The sequence below is a fragment of the Fukomys damarensis genome, unplaced genomic scaffold, assembly GCF_012274545.1.
Source record: "Fukomys damarensis isolate Sample0158 unplaced genomic scaffold, DMR_v1.0_HiC HiC_scaffold_7, whole genome shotgun sequence".
Lineage (NCBI taxonomy): Eukaryota > Metazoa > Chordata > Mammalia > Rodentia > Bathyergidae > Fukomys > Fukomys damarensis.
The window spans coordinates 29,346,560-29,363,130 of NW_022900919.1; the positions used below are offsets into that span (position 1 = coordinate 29,346,560).

The window sequence follows — 16,571 nt, forward strand, 5'->3', positions numbered from 1 at the left end:
CCATGCCAATGGCTCTTTTTCCCAGGTAAGGAGACTGAGGTTAAGTTGCTTGTACAAGGTCCACAGGCGATGAACTAGTAAGTGGTATGACCATGGGACCTGTGCAGGGTGAGGCACCTGTGGTGGTGCTGGTCTCACTCATACCGAGTCATCTGACACCAACAATCCCTCTTCACAGATAAGGAACCCAGGTTGTTATTTGTCCAAGGTCACACGGCCAGTGAGCTGCTAGCAGTGTTCCCTGGGGGACATGTTGCCTCTGGACTTAGCTGGGTGTGACAGCTGATGCTACTGGTTTACACCACTTTTGGGGGGGGGGTACCGGGGATCAAACTCGGGACCTTGCACTTGAAAGGGAGACTGCGGAACCACTGAGCTAAATCCCTGGCCCTGTTTACACCATTTGAGGGGTGGCTCCTACCACCTGTGGAACAAAGTGCACTGTCTGACTCACCTAAAGCCTTCCCACCCCATGGTTTCCCTCTCTCCTCTTCAGCCCCAGGGAATCTCTGCTTCCCCAAAACATTAGTCTGCACCTGTGTTCCTCTAAGATGCCCATGGTTTTGGTTTGGTTTGTTGAAACAGGGCTTCCACATGTAGTTCATGCTGGCTTTGAGCTCATAGCGATCCTGTCTCAGCCTCCCAAGTGCAAGGATTATAGGTGTGCACCATCACACCTGGAGGCCCATGGATTTAGACTTTGCAGCAGTAAAGTCAGTCACTGGTTTTCCATCGACAGAAATGAAAGGGAGAGAAGCATAAACACCACCATGATAGCACAAACTACCATGAAATGTAGTTGTGAGAGTAAAATGCAATCAAGTAACAAGGCCACTTCCACCTAAAGATGAGAGAGCAGGTCCTTCTGTTTCCTCCTGAGCAGACAAGTGACGAAGGACGAGGAGCCCATTTCAGAGCCGAGATGACAGGGACCAGGCTGAGGCCCAAGCCCTGAGGCCAGGCCGTTCACAGCCACCTCACACCTGAGAGGCCATTCACTGAGCACTAAGAGCAAAAACAACAGCTGGGGCTGGGTGGGAGACAGGACTGCCTGCCTGAAAGCGGGGATCAGGAGAGAACAGGTGACTCTCCTAGCTCCCAGGCTTCAGAGAGCCCTGGGATAGGTGAGGACCAACTGAGGGCTGTTTTTGTTTTTAATTTGGAAGTGACTACCAACTTACAGGAAGTTGCCAAAATCAAAGCAGCATAAAGGGGACCTGCACACCTCTATTGTCCCCTCCCCCAGTAGCCCTCAGTAACAGGTCATCTCGGGGAGACCAGGGCGAGGTCCCCGAGACCTCTAAACTGTAGACTGAACTCCTTTATTTTTTTTTGTCTTTAAATAGGATTTATTCAATTATCAGGTTCTTTCTTCTCATAGGATCAGTTATAGCATTTCTAGTTTATATCTCTGATTCATAGAACTGGGACTCTGCCTTTTGAAAATACATATGATTGAATTTTTTTGGTCACAACTTAACAGACTTCTTTGAGATGCTTGTTTTAACATTTACATAATTTATAATTCCAAATGTATAAAAGGCAATGACAGCCGGGCATGGTGGCGCATGCCTGTAATCCCAGCACTCGGAAGGCTGAGGCAGGAGGATCACTGTGAATTCGAGACCAGCCTGGGCTACATCATAAGTTCCAGGTCAGTCTCATGTAGAGTGAGACCCTGTCTCAAAGAAACCAAAAAAATAAAATAAAACAAAAATAAAAAGACAATGACAAAAGCATCATAAATAAATGATGCAGCCGGGTGTAGTGGCACACGCCTGTAATCCCAGCATGCGGGAGGCTGAGGCAGGAGGATCACTGTGAGTTCTAGACCAGCCTGGACTACACAGTGAGTTCCAGGTCAGTCTCAACTACATAGTGAGATCTTGTCTCAAAAAAAACACACACACAAAAAAACCCCAAAACCAAAAAGCAAGATGTGTTAGATACATGTACCAGTACCCCACAAGGAATGTGATCATTATGTACTGCACATATATACTAATAAAAATTATGATAAAAATTAGCACAGAAGACTTTAAATGATAACGCCTAATGCTGACAGTTTGAGGCGAGACCCTTAATGCATCCATGATGATGCTGGCAATGAGAAGGTGGTGATGAACATGACCACATCTTCTGACCTAAGGACTCCACTTCTGGGGGTCTATCCAGAAAAAAAGAAAATGCAATCCATGGTGAAAAATCTTCGAACAGCAGGCATGGTGGCACATACCTGTAATTCCCCTGCTCAGGAGTCTGAAGCTGGAAGATCACCATGAGTTTAAGGATGGCCTGAACTACACAGTGAGACCCTATCCCAGAAAAGATGCTTTTACATTCTGGATTAGAGGCGAGCACAGCAGTGGCCTTTGCTGCACTATTCTGAGACCAGACATGATTGAAAATGTTTGTGACTTACAAACATGAATCAAGGAGTTGGGCAGCGCAAACAAATCCTCCCTCAAGTCCTAGAGGTGACCAGCCCCGAGCCACCTGCCAAAACCGAGCTCAACCTTCACGGGCAAGTTACAAGCTAGTTTTCTGGCTCTCCATTTTATTTCACAGGACTAACATTTCTCTTTGTCAACAAAAACCTTGACAAGGCAGAAAACTTGGAGGAAGGAGGAGGAAGAAGCAAAGAGACAGGGGATGGTGCTACTGCGATTCCTACACAAGGGACCGGGACCCAGGCTGCTGCCGGGTGACAGGACAACCTTCAGCCTGCCAACTAAATGGCTTGGGCACAGAACACGAACGCTGGTGGTTTTCTGCAGGGTGCACAGCCTCCTCTGGCTCTGCAACCCACAACTCTTAATGAAGCAGACAGGGCCCTATGGCACCCCCACCTCCTCTCAGCCACCCTGCCCAGCCCCAACAGCCACAGCCCTGCCAGTCCGCTCCACTCTACAGCAGCCCTCCAGCCAAGGAAGGAATGGAGTCCAGTCCTCCTGTTGGGGAAGGGATAGAATTGGCAGTCAGCTTCCCAGTGCAGGGAGAATGGGACTCTTGGCTCCTTGCCAAGGCCAAGTAAGGACACTGATAGGGACAGCAATACAGATATTTATTCTTCCAGGCTGTGACCAAGGTCAGCAAGAGAGACACAACTTCGGAGCCCCGGAAGCCCTCCTGGATTCAGTGACAGCACAGCACTAGCTGGAAACAGGTCAGCTGGAATTGTCCAAGAATTGTCCCAGTTATGTCACTGGGGCGGTGCAGAGCATCCTGGTCACTGCTTTCTCCCTGGGTTGGGACAGAAGGGCTCTTTCTGAGAGAGTAGCAGCTCAGGGGCTTCCATTCCTACAAGCCACCCACCAGGGACAGCATTATCCCACAGCAGCAGATGGAGGAGACCCGTGGCTGGCCAAGGCCACACAAGAGGACTGCGGTGACAGTAACAGGGCCAACCCTGCTGCCTGCAGGTGCTGCACCACAGGGCATGGTTGTCACCTGCAGGTCTCCACAAAGACCAGTCCCCTAAGAGACACACGATTCTCCACAAAGAGCGCCCCGCTGTCAGCGCCGGAGCCGCAGGAAGAAGGCGTGCTTACACTCCGTGCTCTCCAGTGGGTAGTACTTATCATAAAAGTCCAGAACGTACTCCTCTGTCTTGAAGCCGAACTTCTGGTACAGCAGCATGGCAGGGTTGCTTGCTGAGACATGGAGGGTCACATCTTTGCCCATGCAGGTCTGCCAAGGGAGTGGGAAGCACAAGAATGAGAATGGAGAGGCCCTTTTAACACAGGGAGTTGGTGTGGACGCCAGGGCAGGCTCCGTGACGCTACAAACTGGGACATTTTGCTGCTCATCTATGCATACTAAGACCAAGGAGCCTGGTGGTGATCTGGGTGTTGTTTTCCCCCACTGAAGCACAGGACCAAGGGGGACATTCAGTCAATTTTACTGTTTTACTTATAATTCAATCGCATATCATTTGACAGTGGCTTTCCTCTCTGCTCACTGCCCCTACCGCTGCATCCAAAGACATCTGTGTTTTGGGGACAAAATAGAGTAAGACTATACCAAGGATCACCAAGAGTTCAAGGAAGGCCTGGGTAAAGTTCAAGGCCAGCCTGAACTAGACAGTGAGACCCTGTCTCAAAAACACAAAAATATATAAACAAAAGAAAATGAATCTTGCCCACATCAGGATTATATACAATTCTCCATACCTATCAGTTCCTAAGTGAAAGTTACCAGAAAAATTCTAGAGAGAAAAATACCTGCATTTTTTAATATCAGTTTACGAATATTTGGCACATTTTCTCCAAAGGTGAAAGAGATAAGTCAAAGGATGAACTCAATTTTAGAATTCAGTCTCAGCAAGGTCACAACAGCTCACTCAGTGAGTGAAGATACAAACCCAGCTCAGCTTCAGGTCACAGGGCCAGAATCTAAGCAGGCAGCAGTCTCGGTGTGGGCTGCACTTGCTATCTTGGCTTCTGTGTAGGACAGGTGTTCACAAACTGGTTTCTCTGAACCCTGGGGCTGCAGTGACCTCACCATGGGGTCAGAGTCTCAGAGTGGTGATCACTGGCCCCCCTCAGGTGATCTCCCAGGACCTAGCCTGGAGGTGCTAGAAAGGACCAGCTCGGCCTCTCACCTCCTCCAAGTCCCCAGGGCACCCTGAAAGGTAAGGGGCATGCAGAGACAACTTGCCTGGATCAGGTGATAGATCATGAAAGTTGCAATCCCTGCTCTTCTCCATTCAGGGTGGACAAGCAGAAACGAAATGTAAGCCTCATTGTATTTCACATCGGGAACCATGAAGCCAAAGGCAATAATGACTTTCTTATAGAGGACGACCACACTGAAGTCGGGATACTGCAGGCACTCAGACAGGTCAATGCCTGAAGAGAAAGAAGAGCCAAATCTCAAAGCCTGCACTTTGTGGGACTCAGCAATGCCAAGCTGCTAAGCCTGCACTTACAGCTACACCTGAGTGCTAAAAAAAAAAAAAATCCCCAAATTGGACACAAAGATATTGTCACAGATACCACACACTCAGATCATAAAAATGAACTTCAGGAAATACCAAAATTAACATAGTCTCTTCCAAGCACATATGTTATCAGGTAAGTGGCAGAACAGTGGGGTAGCAGAGTGCTCAGGGTCGGAATTGGACTTGTCTGTGTCTCTGCTCCCAGCTGTGTGTGCAATGTGGCCATCCAGGAATGTCTCCGAGCCCTGTGCCCGATGTGTGGACAAGGCGCACGACCGAGCTGGGAGGAGCCCTATACAAGGTCCCCATCTCACACCTGGCCCCACCCACAGACAGCATGGAGGTTCCTCTGTAGGAGGAATGCCACTGTTCACCACAAAGAAGTAGACAAAAAAACCACTCTGGAAAAAGGCAAGGAAGGTACCTGGGAGGAAGGCGGAAGTCACAGGTGTTCTCTGAACCCCACTCCGGGGCCCAGGACCAGTCCCAGAAGAGTGAGTACAAATGCCAGCAACACACTGTCACAACTCAGACAGCCGAGGTGATGTGGCTCTGCATGACATCCCCTCTAACGTCTAAGGACAGATGTTACTCCCTTCAGTTCCTAAGCAGACCCTTAAGAACACGTGTTCCTTTAGTTGATGGCTTAGGTGACAGTTAAAAGGACAAATCACATGGCCTCACTCCTATCCTCAGTCTGTGAGCAGGGTATTGACTTAAAAAACAAAAAACAAACAAACAAGAAAACACCCTTTGGCTGTGCTAACACTCTGTAAAGATCAGATAAACACACAAAACAGAGTTGTTAAACCAAACCCGAAGTGTCCAAACACGCCCAAGCTACCAGTCTGTATCTGTGGTAGACATTACCTGGTATCTAAACAAAGGTAGAAGCAAAACAGGATGAATCTTTTATTCTGGAAGCAGAGACAAACAGGGAAGAGAAACAAACAAGAACACTGTTTACTACTGCAATTGTTGGCTTCTCAATCTTAGGAAAGTAAGAGGCATTTGATTTCAACATTTCTATGTTAGCAGAGACAAACTACACGAAATCACACGAGGCAAGGTCATAGGGTCACGAAGCACACATTGATTTAAAAACTCCTGGAGTGAGGTCTACTGAAATCCATCTGCCTGGGGTGGGGTGGGGGGACATACCAGGCCAGAAAAACTCCTGACACATCGAGTTGATCGTTGGGATGTGATTTGGCCGGACGTAGCAGTAATCAAGAGGAGCATCAGGCTCAGGTGTCCAGTGAGGGTCACCTCTGTGCAGGTGGGATCGAATCTGGGACAGGAGCTGTAGTTTAGGTGGCTTTGTCTCATAATCACGCCTCCAGCGTGAAAATAAACACAATAAATAAAACACAGAAAATAAACAAAATTAAGTCAAGAAAATGCCCAGTGTATTCCCAGTTATGTGACTCATATATACTTTGATATGCTTAAAAATCTTAAACTAATTTCCACCACTTTATGTGATAACTAGCTTGATTACAGCTATCACACCTTTTTGGCATAAAATCTGAAATCCAGTCTACTAACATTCACCAGGCCAAACCCCTCAGCACCCTCCAAGGACCGCACTAGCTGCTAGCTGCCTTCATGAAGAAAGTGAGGAAATGCAAACGGCCCATGGTTCTCTCCAGGCATTGGCAAACTCACAGACCACCTGCCCAGGGCCTGTCCAGAACCTATGGCTGGGCACGGAAGGCTGGGCGGCTGGGCTTGCCCAAATCACAGAGCCAGCACCATTGCAGACCTCTCTAGGGAGTTCTGCTTCCAGTGCACTGACTGGACCCACATCAGAAAAGCTCCCAGCCAGGTGCAGTGGCGCACACCTGTAATCTCAGCACTCAGGAGGCGGAGGCAGGAGGGCTAGACCAGCCTGGGCTACATTAATGAGTTCCAGATCAGTCTCAACTACATAGTGAGACCCTGTCTCAAAAAACAAAAAACAAGCTTCCAACATGTAGCTTAGACACTGGCTCACTCAATTGCAACATCTTCCTCTCTTTATTTTCTTTCTTTCTTTCTTTTTTTGGTACCGGGGATCAAACTCCAGTCCTTGTGCTTGTGAGGCAGGCGGCAGAACCACTGAGCCAAATCCCCAGCCCTACCCTCTTTATTTTCATTTCACTAACTACTGAATATATATAACTTTAATACTTAAAACAAAACAATGATTTATGATGATCACAAAGAAATAGCAACAGTTATCTTGTTTTTCATATGTCTTTCAAAGGATCATCCTATCTGCAAGGGGATATGAAGGGTGACCAGGGATATGGACCAGCGTCCCCGCCAGTACCTGCTCAGGCATTGGGTCTCTGTTCACTCCAGCAAGAGGCCAGGGTGCGGCTGCCACAAAGCTCATCCAGCCCAAACCAACCTTGCATCTTCTCTGCATACCTGATGTAGGGCTTTAGGATCCGGGAAGTGTAGGGGCTGACAATGCTCTGGTCCACTGCCAGGTCTTCTGAGCCCACCAAGCGATACAAGAACTTGCTGGTCTGGTGTCGAAATCCCTTCCTGGACGGCAAGGCCGTCTATGTGAGGAAACAGTGGTTACATAAAAATAAGTTCTATATGGAAGTGATCCTTTTATGTAGCAGGAAGTAGGCCTTTTTGAGTTACTTATTTGGAAAGTTCAAGTTTTAATACAAACTTTGTAGGGCCGAGGATTTAGCTCAGTGGTTCCAGCGCCTGCCTCACAAGTACAAGGACCTGAGTTCGATCCCCAGTACCAAAAAAAAACAAACCAAAAAACTTTGTAGGCACTTTGGCCTAAAATGAGATCGAAAAACCTATCCCTGGTTTTAAAAGTTTAAAATTCTGTGAGTGAAACATAGGCTGTAAGCTGGACTAGAGGCCTCTCTAGGCTTCCTGCTGCCTGTCGTGCCTTCCACCACTCACTGATGTTAGCCAACAGGAGTACCGAGGAGCTCACATATGCGTGGGCCATGTTATATAACCACCTTCTTATCCAAGACCATAGGGGCAATTACTGTTGTTCATGTGTATGGATTTCTAAAAACATGACCTTTTTGGTTTTTTGAGACAGGGTCTCACTATGTAGTTGAGACTGACCTGGAACTCACTATGTAGCCCAGGCTGGTCTCGAACTCACAGCAATCCTCCTGCCTCCAGAGTGCAGCAATTACAGGCGTGCGCCTGGCAACGTGTCCTTTGCCACCTCTGCCACCATGCCTGGCAACATGTCCTTTTTCAATACGTAAATTTGGCAAAAAACGGGAGTGGTGTAGATGATCATCCCTAAAGCAAGTCTCATTAGCCATGAGGCTCAATGTGCTCCAGGAGGGCTCTGCAGAATGGGGGCGTGTGTCTCCTGTATGCCCCAGGAGCTGCATGGAGGTGGCCATTACCAGGTGAGCGCGCCTGGGCCAGCCGCTGCGTGGTAACAGAATGTGCGCAATTAGGGTTTTATAGCAGAGGGTGCAGAGGGAAGATGAAAAGGCACGTTTACAAAGTGGTTTTGTGCCAAGGGGTAGATGAAGTTTAGAAACTCGAGTTGTTTTTGTAGAATCACTTTGCTCTTAGCCTAGAAAATAATTTTGCTGAAAGAAGAGCATGATTTCTTCCTTTGTAATTTGCGCTTATACTTTCCCAGTCGGGACCCCAACATTTCAAAGGCCAACTTTAAAATGCTTCCAAGGCCTAAAGTTGCAAAGTAACATTCAAAGCTGTGGTTACGGTTTCCAAACACAGCTACAAACAATTTCTCTCCATCCTGGAGGCAGATGCAGCTCCTTGTATCTGAGACAGCTGATTTCCCCTCCCCTGGGATCCAGGTGGCTTCAGGAATGGCTGTGACCAATCAGAGGTCAGCAAAGGCAACCCTCTGGGACAGGAACTGACTGGCAGACAATGACCAGAGGCCACATAGAACAGATGGGCCTGGAAGAGAGGTGTTCAGCCCCAAGCTAGGCAAAGGGAGCCACATGAGTGACCTGGCCTTGGGCACCTGGAGGGGAAGAGCTGCCCAGCTGAGCCCAGTCTGCCCACAGACGCAGAGCAAATTGTGAAATCACAAGGTCTGGGTGGTTCCCAACACAGCACGGGGAAATTGAAATACCAGCCACGAGCCACAAGCCCACAGAACACTCAGCACTGGTTAGTCACAAGGTGAGTCCTGTGGACCCCATGGATGTCACCTGTACTAAGCCACCCTTCCCTCTGCCTCTGCCTGGCCACCACTATGGCTGCTTCCTGTCTGTCTGGAAGCTACTCTCACCCCACATGATCACAGAGGCTGGGCTCTCCCTTTAGAAACACACATTTAGGCAGGGCGTGGTGGTTTACACCTACAATCCCAGCATTTGGGAGGCTGAAGCAGAAGGATTGCTGTGAGTTTGAAGTCAGCCTGCGCTACATAGTGAGAGCCTATATCAAAGCGCCCAAAAGAAATAAACAATAAAATACATACATATATACACACTTACGAACATCTGCTCTGCAAGTCCTAACTCCTCTGAGATTTGCAGGGTCCTGCAGGACCAAGCCCTGTCACCCCACTCCTCTGCCACCCCAGTGTCCCATGCACACCAGTCTTGCTGCTGCCCCAGGCCCTGAGCCTGCATCAGCTTACTCCTCCTGGATGACAAGGTCTCAGGTCAAGTGTGACCCACAAAGCAGCACTGCTGCACAGCTCAGTACCCGCCACAGCCAGGAGACCAGTGTACACAACGAGCTGCTGCTGCCATCTCCCTCCTCCAGACGCCAGCTCCAGGAGGGCAGGGACTCCCTCTCCAGCCATAGGAGTACCTAGCACAGAATAAGGCGACAATTTACATTCACGGAATGATGAAGGGATGGGGAACCAACTGAAGTTAGACTCCTGGTTCCAGGCATAGCGGAAAGGTAGGTGAGCTGCTAGGTCCCTTCCTGGAAGTGAGAAGAAGATGGAGAGCAAGGCCGAGAAAAGCAGTTTTCTCTCTCTCTCTGTGTGTGTGTGTGTGTGTGTGTGTGTGTGTGTGTGAGAGAGAGAGAGAGAGAGAGAGAGAGAGACCTTCTTCTGGGAAGTGACAGCCTATCAGCACAGCTGCCAGTGGATGCCAGAAAGCAATGTGAGAGCGAGGAAGAGGACACCACTGTGAAAGCTCCAAGTCCTCATCACCAGCAGTGACAGCGGGAGGAAAGGCAGTGCCAGGGTGGGTGGTCAGTGACACAGGAAGCGGGTCGGTCCACAGCCAGGTACCAGGCTGTTCCCTGGGTGTAGGCAACAGGCAAAGGGAGGTAAAGGGATAAAGGAGATGAGCTCATGGGGAAAATCAAGACACAGAATGAGCACAAGGAAAGAAAAGGAAGACCACTTAAACAACTGGTCCAGAAAAGGCAGGGAAACTTAACAAATAGACAATAATGTCTCAAAAACACAATGAACAGTTGTCAAGGAAATGCAGATACAAACTACAATGAGATTGCCCCACATACCAAGGACTCTGGTCACCAGAGAAAGCAGCAGCAGCAGCATGGTCAATACAACCAGAGCCTTCACACACTGCTGTGGGGACACAGGGTGCCACCACGCAGGCAGTCTGGCCAGTCTTCAAAATGTTCAGCAGAGTGACACCAAATGCAGGAAGCCCTCTCCATAGGATGTTCAACCAGCATCACAACAGTCAAAGGCAGAAACAAGGCAAATGGGGGCTGGGGATTTAGCTCAGTGGTTCCACCACCTGCTTCGCAAGAGCAAGGTCCCGAGTTCGATACCCAGTACCAAAAAGAAAAAGAAACAAACAAACAAACAAACAAGGCAAATGCTCATCTAATGTGAATGTATAAACAAAATGTGAAGTATACAGTCAGATGATGGATGGAGTAGTAAGTAAAATAAGCAAGCAAGCATGAAGGTGTGCTACAGATGAACGTTGCTAACGTTATGCTAAGTGAAAGAAGGGGATCAGAAACGGCCACAGAGTGTAGACTCCATGTACATGCAATGCCCAGGACAGGTCAACCTAGAGGCAAAAAGCGGAATGATGGGGTCAGAGTGGGGTCTGAGCGCTGTGCACATAATGGCCTAGTGGCTCTGGAGTTGGGAAGTTCTCAAACTGAGTGTGGATCCAACTCTGAGTACATGACAAACCACTAAACAATACTTCAAATGGTGACTTATTTGGTAACAAACTGCATCTCAATAAGGCTGGTACAAAAGAAAATGCCTAGGCCTGGGGAATTAGCTCAGTGGTTCCGTGGCCTGCCTTGCAAGCACAAGGACCCGAGTTAAATCCCTGGTACCAAAACAAAACAAAAGAAAATGCCTAATAAGCCCCAAGGTAAGAGAAAACCTAGACACAGGAAGGAGTCCTCAGGGAGCATCTCTTCCTCCTTACTGAACACTAAACACACAATCATTGAAATAAAGCATACAGTGGACATTAGGGAAAATCAAGGGTTTCTTCATAGAGCCAAAGAAAGAGATGAGTAAAAGAAGTAATGGCAGCAACAACCATAGTAACAATTCAGAAGGAGAGGTGAGAAATAAAGAAGGAATAAATATGCAAAAAGAAATATGATGAAGGGCCAGGGATTTAGCTCAGTAGTGCTGTCACCTGCCTCACAAGCAGAAGGTCCTGAGTTTGATCCCAGGTACCACAATAAAATAAAGAAATAAATCCAAAAAAAGAAAAGAAGAAATATGATGAGGCAATCTGGGATTCAAGCAGCACATCAGAGGATGTCTGGTTTCTAATCTGGATGCCAGCAGTCACTCTGTCCTGGCTAGCACAACTTCGAACAGCAGGGCACAGTGGTGAACACCTATAATCAGAGGCTGAGACAGGAAGGTGGCTGGGAATTTGAGGCCAGCCAGGGCTACATAGTGAGTTCATAGTCAAAACTATGAGAGTCTGTCTCAAAAAACCAAAAAACTGCCAGGGATTCAGCTCAGCGGTGCTGCTGCCTGCTTTGCAGGCGCCAGGTCCTGAGTTCAATCCCTGGTACCAAACAAAAAAAAAAAACAAAAAACCAAAAAATAAAAAGCTAAACTTCAAAAGGCAACAAACCCTCCTGGACCTGGACCAGAGTAGAGACAGTGGAAAGGTGCCCTGCTGGACAGCTTCTCCAAGGCTTTGCAGTGTGGTGCCAGGTCCTTCCATCTCAAGCAGGAGGGAGCATTTGGCTGTCCCCTGCAGTAGTCCTCCCACCTGACTGGGAGACACAGAGAGGACATGCGAAGTCACAGCCCAGAGGGACAGACTCCCTGTGACCTGGTCACAGGACCCAGAGTCCAGCCCTACACCTCACCGCCCGTGTACTGCAATCCTCTCACCCAGAATGCCAGCACCAGCTTCCGACAGAAAAGACAGGGACACTGAGATAGAAACACAGTTTCATCTCTCCCACGGGCCCACACTACTTTCTGTGTGTGCAACACTTTCACATCTGCCTTATAAACCTCTTCACTTTTTAAAAAATAATCAGTTTGAAGAAACAGAACAAACCTCAGAACTATACCCAGACTCAGATATGGCAGGGATTCTGAAATTACTGGACCATGAATTTAAAATAACTATGATTCAAATATTAAGCACGCTAATGGACAAAGGAGACAATGCAAGAAAAATGTGTATTTTTATTTTTCTTTTTTTTCTTTTTTTTTGAGACAAGATCTTACTACATAGCATATTCAAACCAGCCTGCACTACAAAGTGAGACTCTCTCAAAAAAGAAAAGAAATCAATCACCTGGGCTAAGGATTTAGCTCAGTGGTTCTGCTGCCTGCCTCACAAGTGCAAGGTCCCAGTTCAATCCCCAGTAGAAAAAAAGAAAAAAAAAAGAAACCAATTACCAAAAGATAGCTTCAAAATCTCACATATCCAAAAACCTTAAAGACAACAACAGCAGCAGCAACAACAAAAGCACTAAATCTTGGGCTAAGGAAATAGTGAGAAAAATTACAGAACATTAAGTTCTGACTGGTAGTAAAGCCACATCATTTCAAAAATCCCAAGTCATCACCACAGCAGTACTGACGGGGAAATTTAGAGCTATGGACACCTCTGAGTCTATGGATTGAAAACCAGAGAAAGGATGAATGGAAGAAATGCCTCACAGCTGCCCCCTGTGCAACCACCTGAAACTCACACTGAAGTCAGATAAACAGGAGATAAGTGCATACCTCCAATTTTATCACCTCGAAAAGTCCCACTGGAAGGAACTACAGCAACAGACAAGGAAAGGCAAACACGCAAGAAGAGAGAGCAAACAGAAGAAACAACCAATAAGGACTTTACCCCAACCAGGAGCGGGCTCTGGGTTCCATGAGCCAGCCAGGCCCGAATTGCAGAGTCCAGCTAACAGGGAAGTTGTGCCCCGCAGCGAGAGCCCCGTCCCTCAGTGCCTGGGAGGGCAGCTGACCCTTTCAGCATCTCCAGGAAGGTGTCACATGGCCCCTGGATAACACAGAGGTCTCCGCTGAGGTCCTTCTTCCTGGGACAGCTACTGGCTATGAGGAAGGACCAAGGCGATGCTGCTGGTGTTCTGCAGAGGACTGGCTCTACCTGTGGCCTGCCTGGGGTCCAGCTCCCTTCCTCCTGCACTGCTTCCAGTCTGCTGGTGCTGGTTGGGACTCTGGCTTTAGCTTCTCCAGACCTGCCTGCCTCGTTCTACCTCCTGCGCAGCTCCCCTGGGAAAGCCATTGGGGATGTTCCCTACTAGAGCCATGGAAGACACCTGCACAGGCAAAGAAAGCAAAGCTTTTGCCAGGAAGCAAAGCTCAAACACACAAGGAGTCCAGGAACTGCAGGTGACAGGAGGGAGGTCCAGGACCACTGCTGAGTCTTGGACACAGGGTGGCCAGCACAGCAGGGACAAGGGTGACTCAGAGGCTATCATCACAAAGTCCCTGCTGCCCCGACCTTCTTTTTCTTTCTTTTTTGGTTTTCTGAGACAGGGTCTTGCTATGTAGCCCAAGCTGGCCTCAAACTCACAGCAATCAATCCTCCTGCCTCAGTCTCCCGAGTGCTGGGACTCCTGGTGTATATTAGCTCACCTGGCCCTAGCTGTATTTGAAGTCCACAGAGGCTTGTCCCAGGATCATGTGTGGGTTCAGCTCGTCACAACCACATCCCGCAGCCCCCAGAGAGCACCCTGGCGAGAGGGCACCCACCCCACAGACAGCTGCCCTGACTGCCACAGCGATAGGGCTGCCACGGTGCTCTGGCAGAACTGCAGAGAGTCCCATCCTGCTGCCCAGACTTGTGTGCATTCCCTGGTGCCCAATGCTCAGCCCCATGACTCTCATGACCTTACCACTGACTTTCCAGGGGCAGGGCTGGCAGTGGCTGACTCAGAACATGACCATGTCCATTTCCTGGGCTGCCAGAGCAAAGGTGGCTCTGCCTCTGCCTCCCAGAGGCGGCCTCAGGGACACTGGTGTTCGAATCTCCTGGAGAATACGGCATCACCCCTGCCCAGGACCTAAGCACAACATGCCACGCACTTTAGATCATGGCTGAATTCTAACACACACACAGCTAAATATTATACTGCTAGGGCAGGTGCTGCCACCCCACAATGTGGTGATAAACTCTTAACGTCACAGTGGGGTTTTTGGCTGTGTTTTTCATGACTCGCCAGTGCAGACTGTGTAGGAGACAGATGCCCTCTTTTACTAATAAAAATTTAAAAAGGAAGCTTAGCTACTTCTACACATTAATTACATTACATATTTTACACGTACCCCAAGGCAATTTCTCTTCAATGTGGCCCAGATAAGCCAAAGACTGGACGGCCAAGGCTCAGGGAATAATAAGGAAAAAGCCTGTACGTGTTCAATGAACACAATTTCCCCCAATATATTCAATTTGTGGTTTTCCTTATTTCTATATTTCAATTTGTGGACACTGAGTATCCGATGGAAAGGAAAAGCTCAGCTACATTAAGGGGTACTTATTACTGAACAGTTTTGAAAGATAAAGCCTGGCAATCTTTACATATTTCTCCCTTGCTCTTTTCTTCTCTCTCCCAAAACTATTCATGACTTCTGTTTGTTTTGTTTTCAAACAGGCTATGCAATTCAGGTTGGCCTTAAAATGTCACCCAGTCTGGCCCAAATTCAAAAGGATCCTCCTGCCTCAGCCTCCTGAATGCTAGGACTTCAGATGTGGGCCACCAAGCCTGGTTAACACTACTTATGACTTTAATAGTCTCAGCATAAAAGCCTGTCCCACTGCTACAGCTCCAAGCCTGTACTCACTCACCTGGTAGCGGTCAAGAATTCTGAAGTCCTGGCAGGTGGTCCGGTAGGTGGCCTGTCCAGCCGGAAGCCGGGACATCCCTCCTTCTTTGGCTCCATAGATCCCATCGACTAGCAGAAGGGCAGCACTGACCACTTGGTCCAAGTCGAAGAGGGGCAGCCCCCGGTCCCTCTTGGCCTGCCTGACGATTAGCTTGCGCTTCAGTCTGCGTGCCTCGGGCGTCATGGCCACAGCCCCGGGACAGGCCTCTAGCCTGCGCAGCAGCAGCTTCTCCTCATAGATGCTCGCAGGTGTGTACCTAGGCCCCTGTGGCCGCAAGTCCTTCTGCAGGGGTGGCCTCCTCTTGTCCCGTGCCCGGGTCTGCAGGGACGCACTGGAGTCTGTGTCCTCGCTGTCCAGATCTGCCCTGTCTGGCTTTTCCTCCTCGCTGTCCACCTCCTGCTTGATGACCTTCTTTCTGCCTCCAGACCCCAGGCCTGAAGCCGCGGGCCCCAGGGATGGCGGCGGGTCCTCCACTCCTGGGTCAATGTCACCATCACCATCCAGCTCCTCATCATCTGCACACGCACAGGTAACGTCACAAAGACCCCCAGTCAGCCCCGCCCACCCCGGAAGGGCCAGCCACGCCCCCTTACCATGGAACAGTGCCTGTGGGGGCATGGCGTCGGGGATCAGGTCGGCCTCCGACAGCAGGCTCGGTGTAGCTGAGTGTGACGCCGGTGTCCCAGGTGCAGAGAAGTCCAGCGAGGGTGATGGCGAGGGGCTGGTCAGCGGCGTGCGGTCTGAGGAGCTCAGTGACGCAAAGTCGATCACCTCGCCCCGCTCGAGGACTGCATCTGGCCGACGGGCCCGGCTGGAGAACTTGACTGGTGTGGATGCAGGGCTGCGGTCTAGAAAGCCGGCTGCCTCCTTCTGGGCCCGCCGGATGTCCTTGGCCTCCTGCGTGCGGGACCGCTTCTCCTTCAGCTCCATGGCTGACTCCACGGGGTTCCTGCTGGCCCGTTTCCGAAGGCCCTCCACAGTGATGATGGGGTCCAGGGTGGGCTTAGAGGCTGCTGCAAGAGGACATGTGTCCAACTTCTAAGATAACCATTCAATCCTAAGTTCTTTACAATGTGTTACAGTGCTCCTATACTGGGTTCTGTATGGAGAAATGTCCAAAGAATGCCCTAAACTAAGACACATCTCCTAAAAGTTATAGCTGGGGAAATAGCTCAGTGGTGCTGCCATGAGTTTGATCCCTGGTACCAAAAAAAAGAGAAAAGCTAGGCGTGGTGGCCCACGTCTGTAATCCCAGCACTCGGGAGGATGAGGCAGGAGGATCACTGTGAGTTCGAGACCATTCTGGGCTACATAGTGAGTTCCAATTCAGTCTCAACTACATAGTGAGACCCTGTCTCAAA

The 16,571-nt window shown here is 49.2% G+C and overlaps 1 protein-coding gene across 4 annotated transcripts in view; it reads right to left on the reverse strand.

Annotated features, from left to right (window-relative positions):
- Positions 1-2,097: 2,097 nt before the first annotated feature.
- Kat14 (lysine acetyltransferase 14) overlaps positions 2,098-16,571 on the reverse strand; it is a 33,962-nt gene continuing 19,488 nt past the window's right edge. The window contains exons 5-11 of one of the 4 annotated variants that reach the window (XM_010634149.3): positions 15,804-16,223; positions 15,172-15,725; positions 7,358-7,494; positions 6,104-6,279; positions 4,660-4,850; positions 3,552-3,690; positions 2,098-3,243 (exon numbers count right to left, since the gene is read on the reverse strand). In XM_010634149.3, coding sequence (XP_010632451.1) covers positions 3,230-3,243; positions 3,552-3,690; positions 4,660-4,850; positions 6,104-6,279; positions 7,358-7,494; positions 15,172-15,725; positions 15,804-16,223 — 1,631 coding nt within the window. In that variant the 3' untranslated portion in view covers positions 2,098-3,229. Of the gene's footprint in view, positions 3,691-4,659; positions 4,851-6,103; positions 6,280-7,357; positions 7,495-15,171; positions 15,726-15,803; positions 16,224-16,571 lie in introns of all 4 variants that reach the window. The other 3 variants (XM_010634150.3, XM_033761161.1, XM_010634148.3) reach the window with 3 other exon arrangements.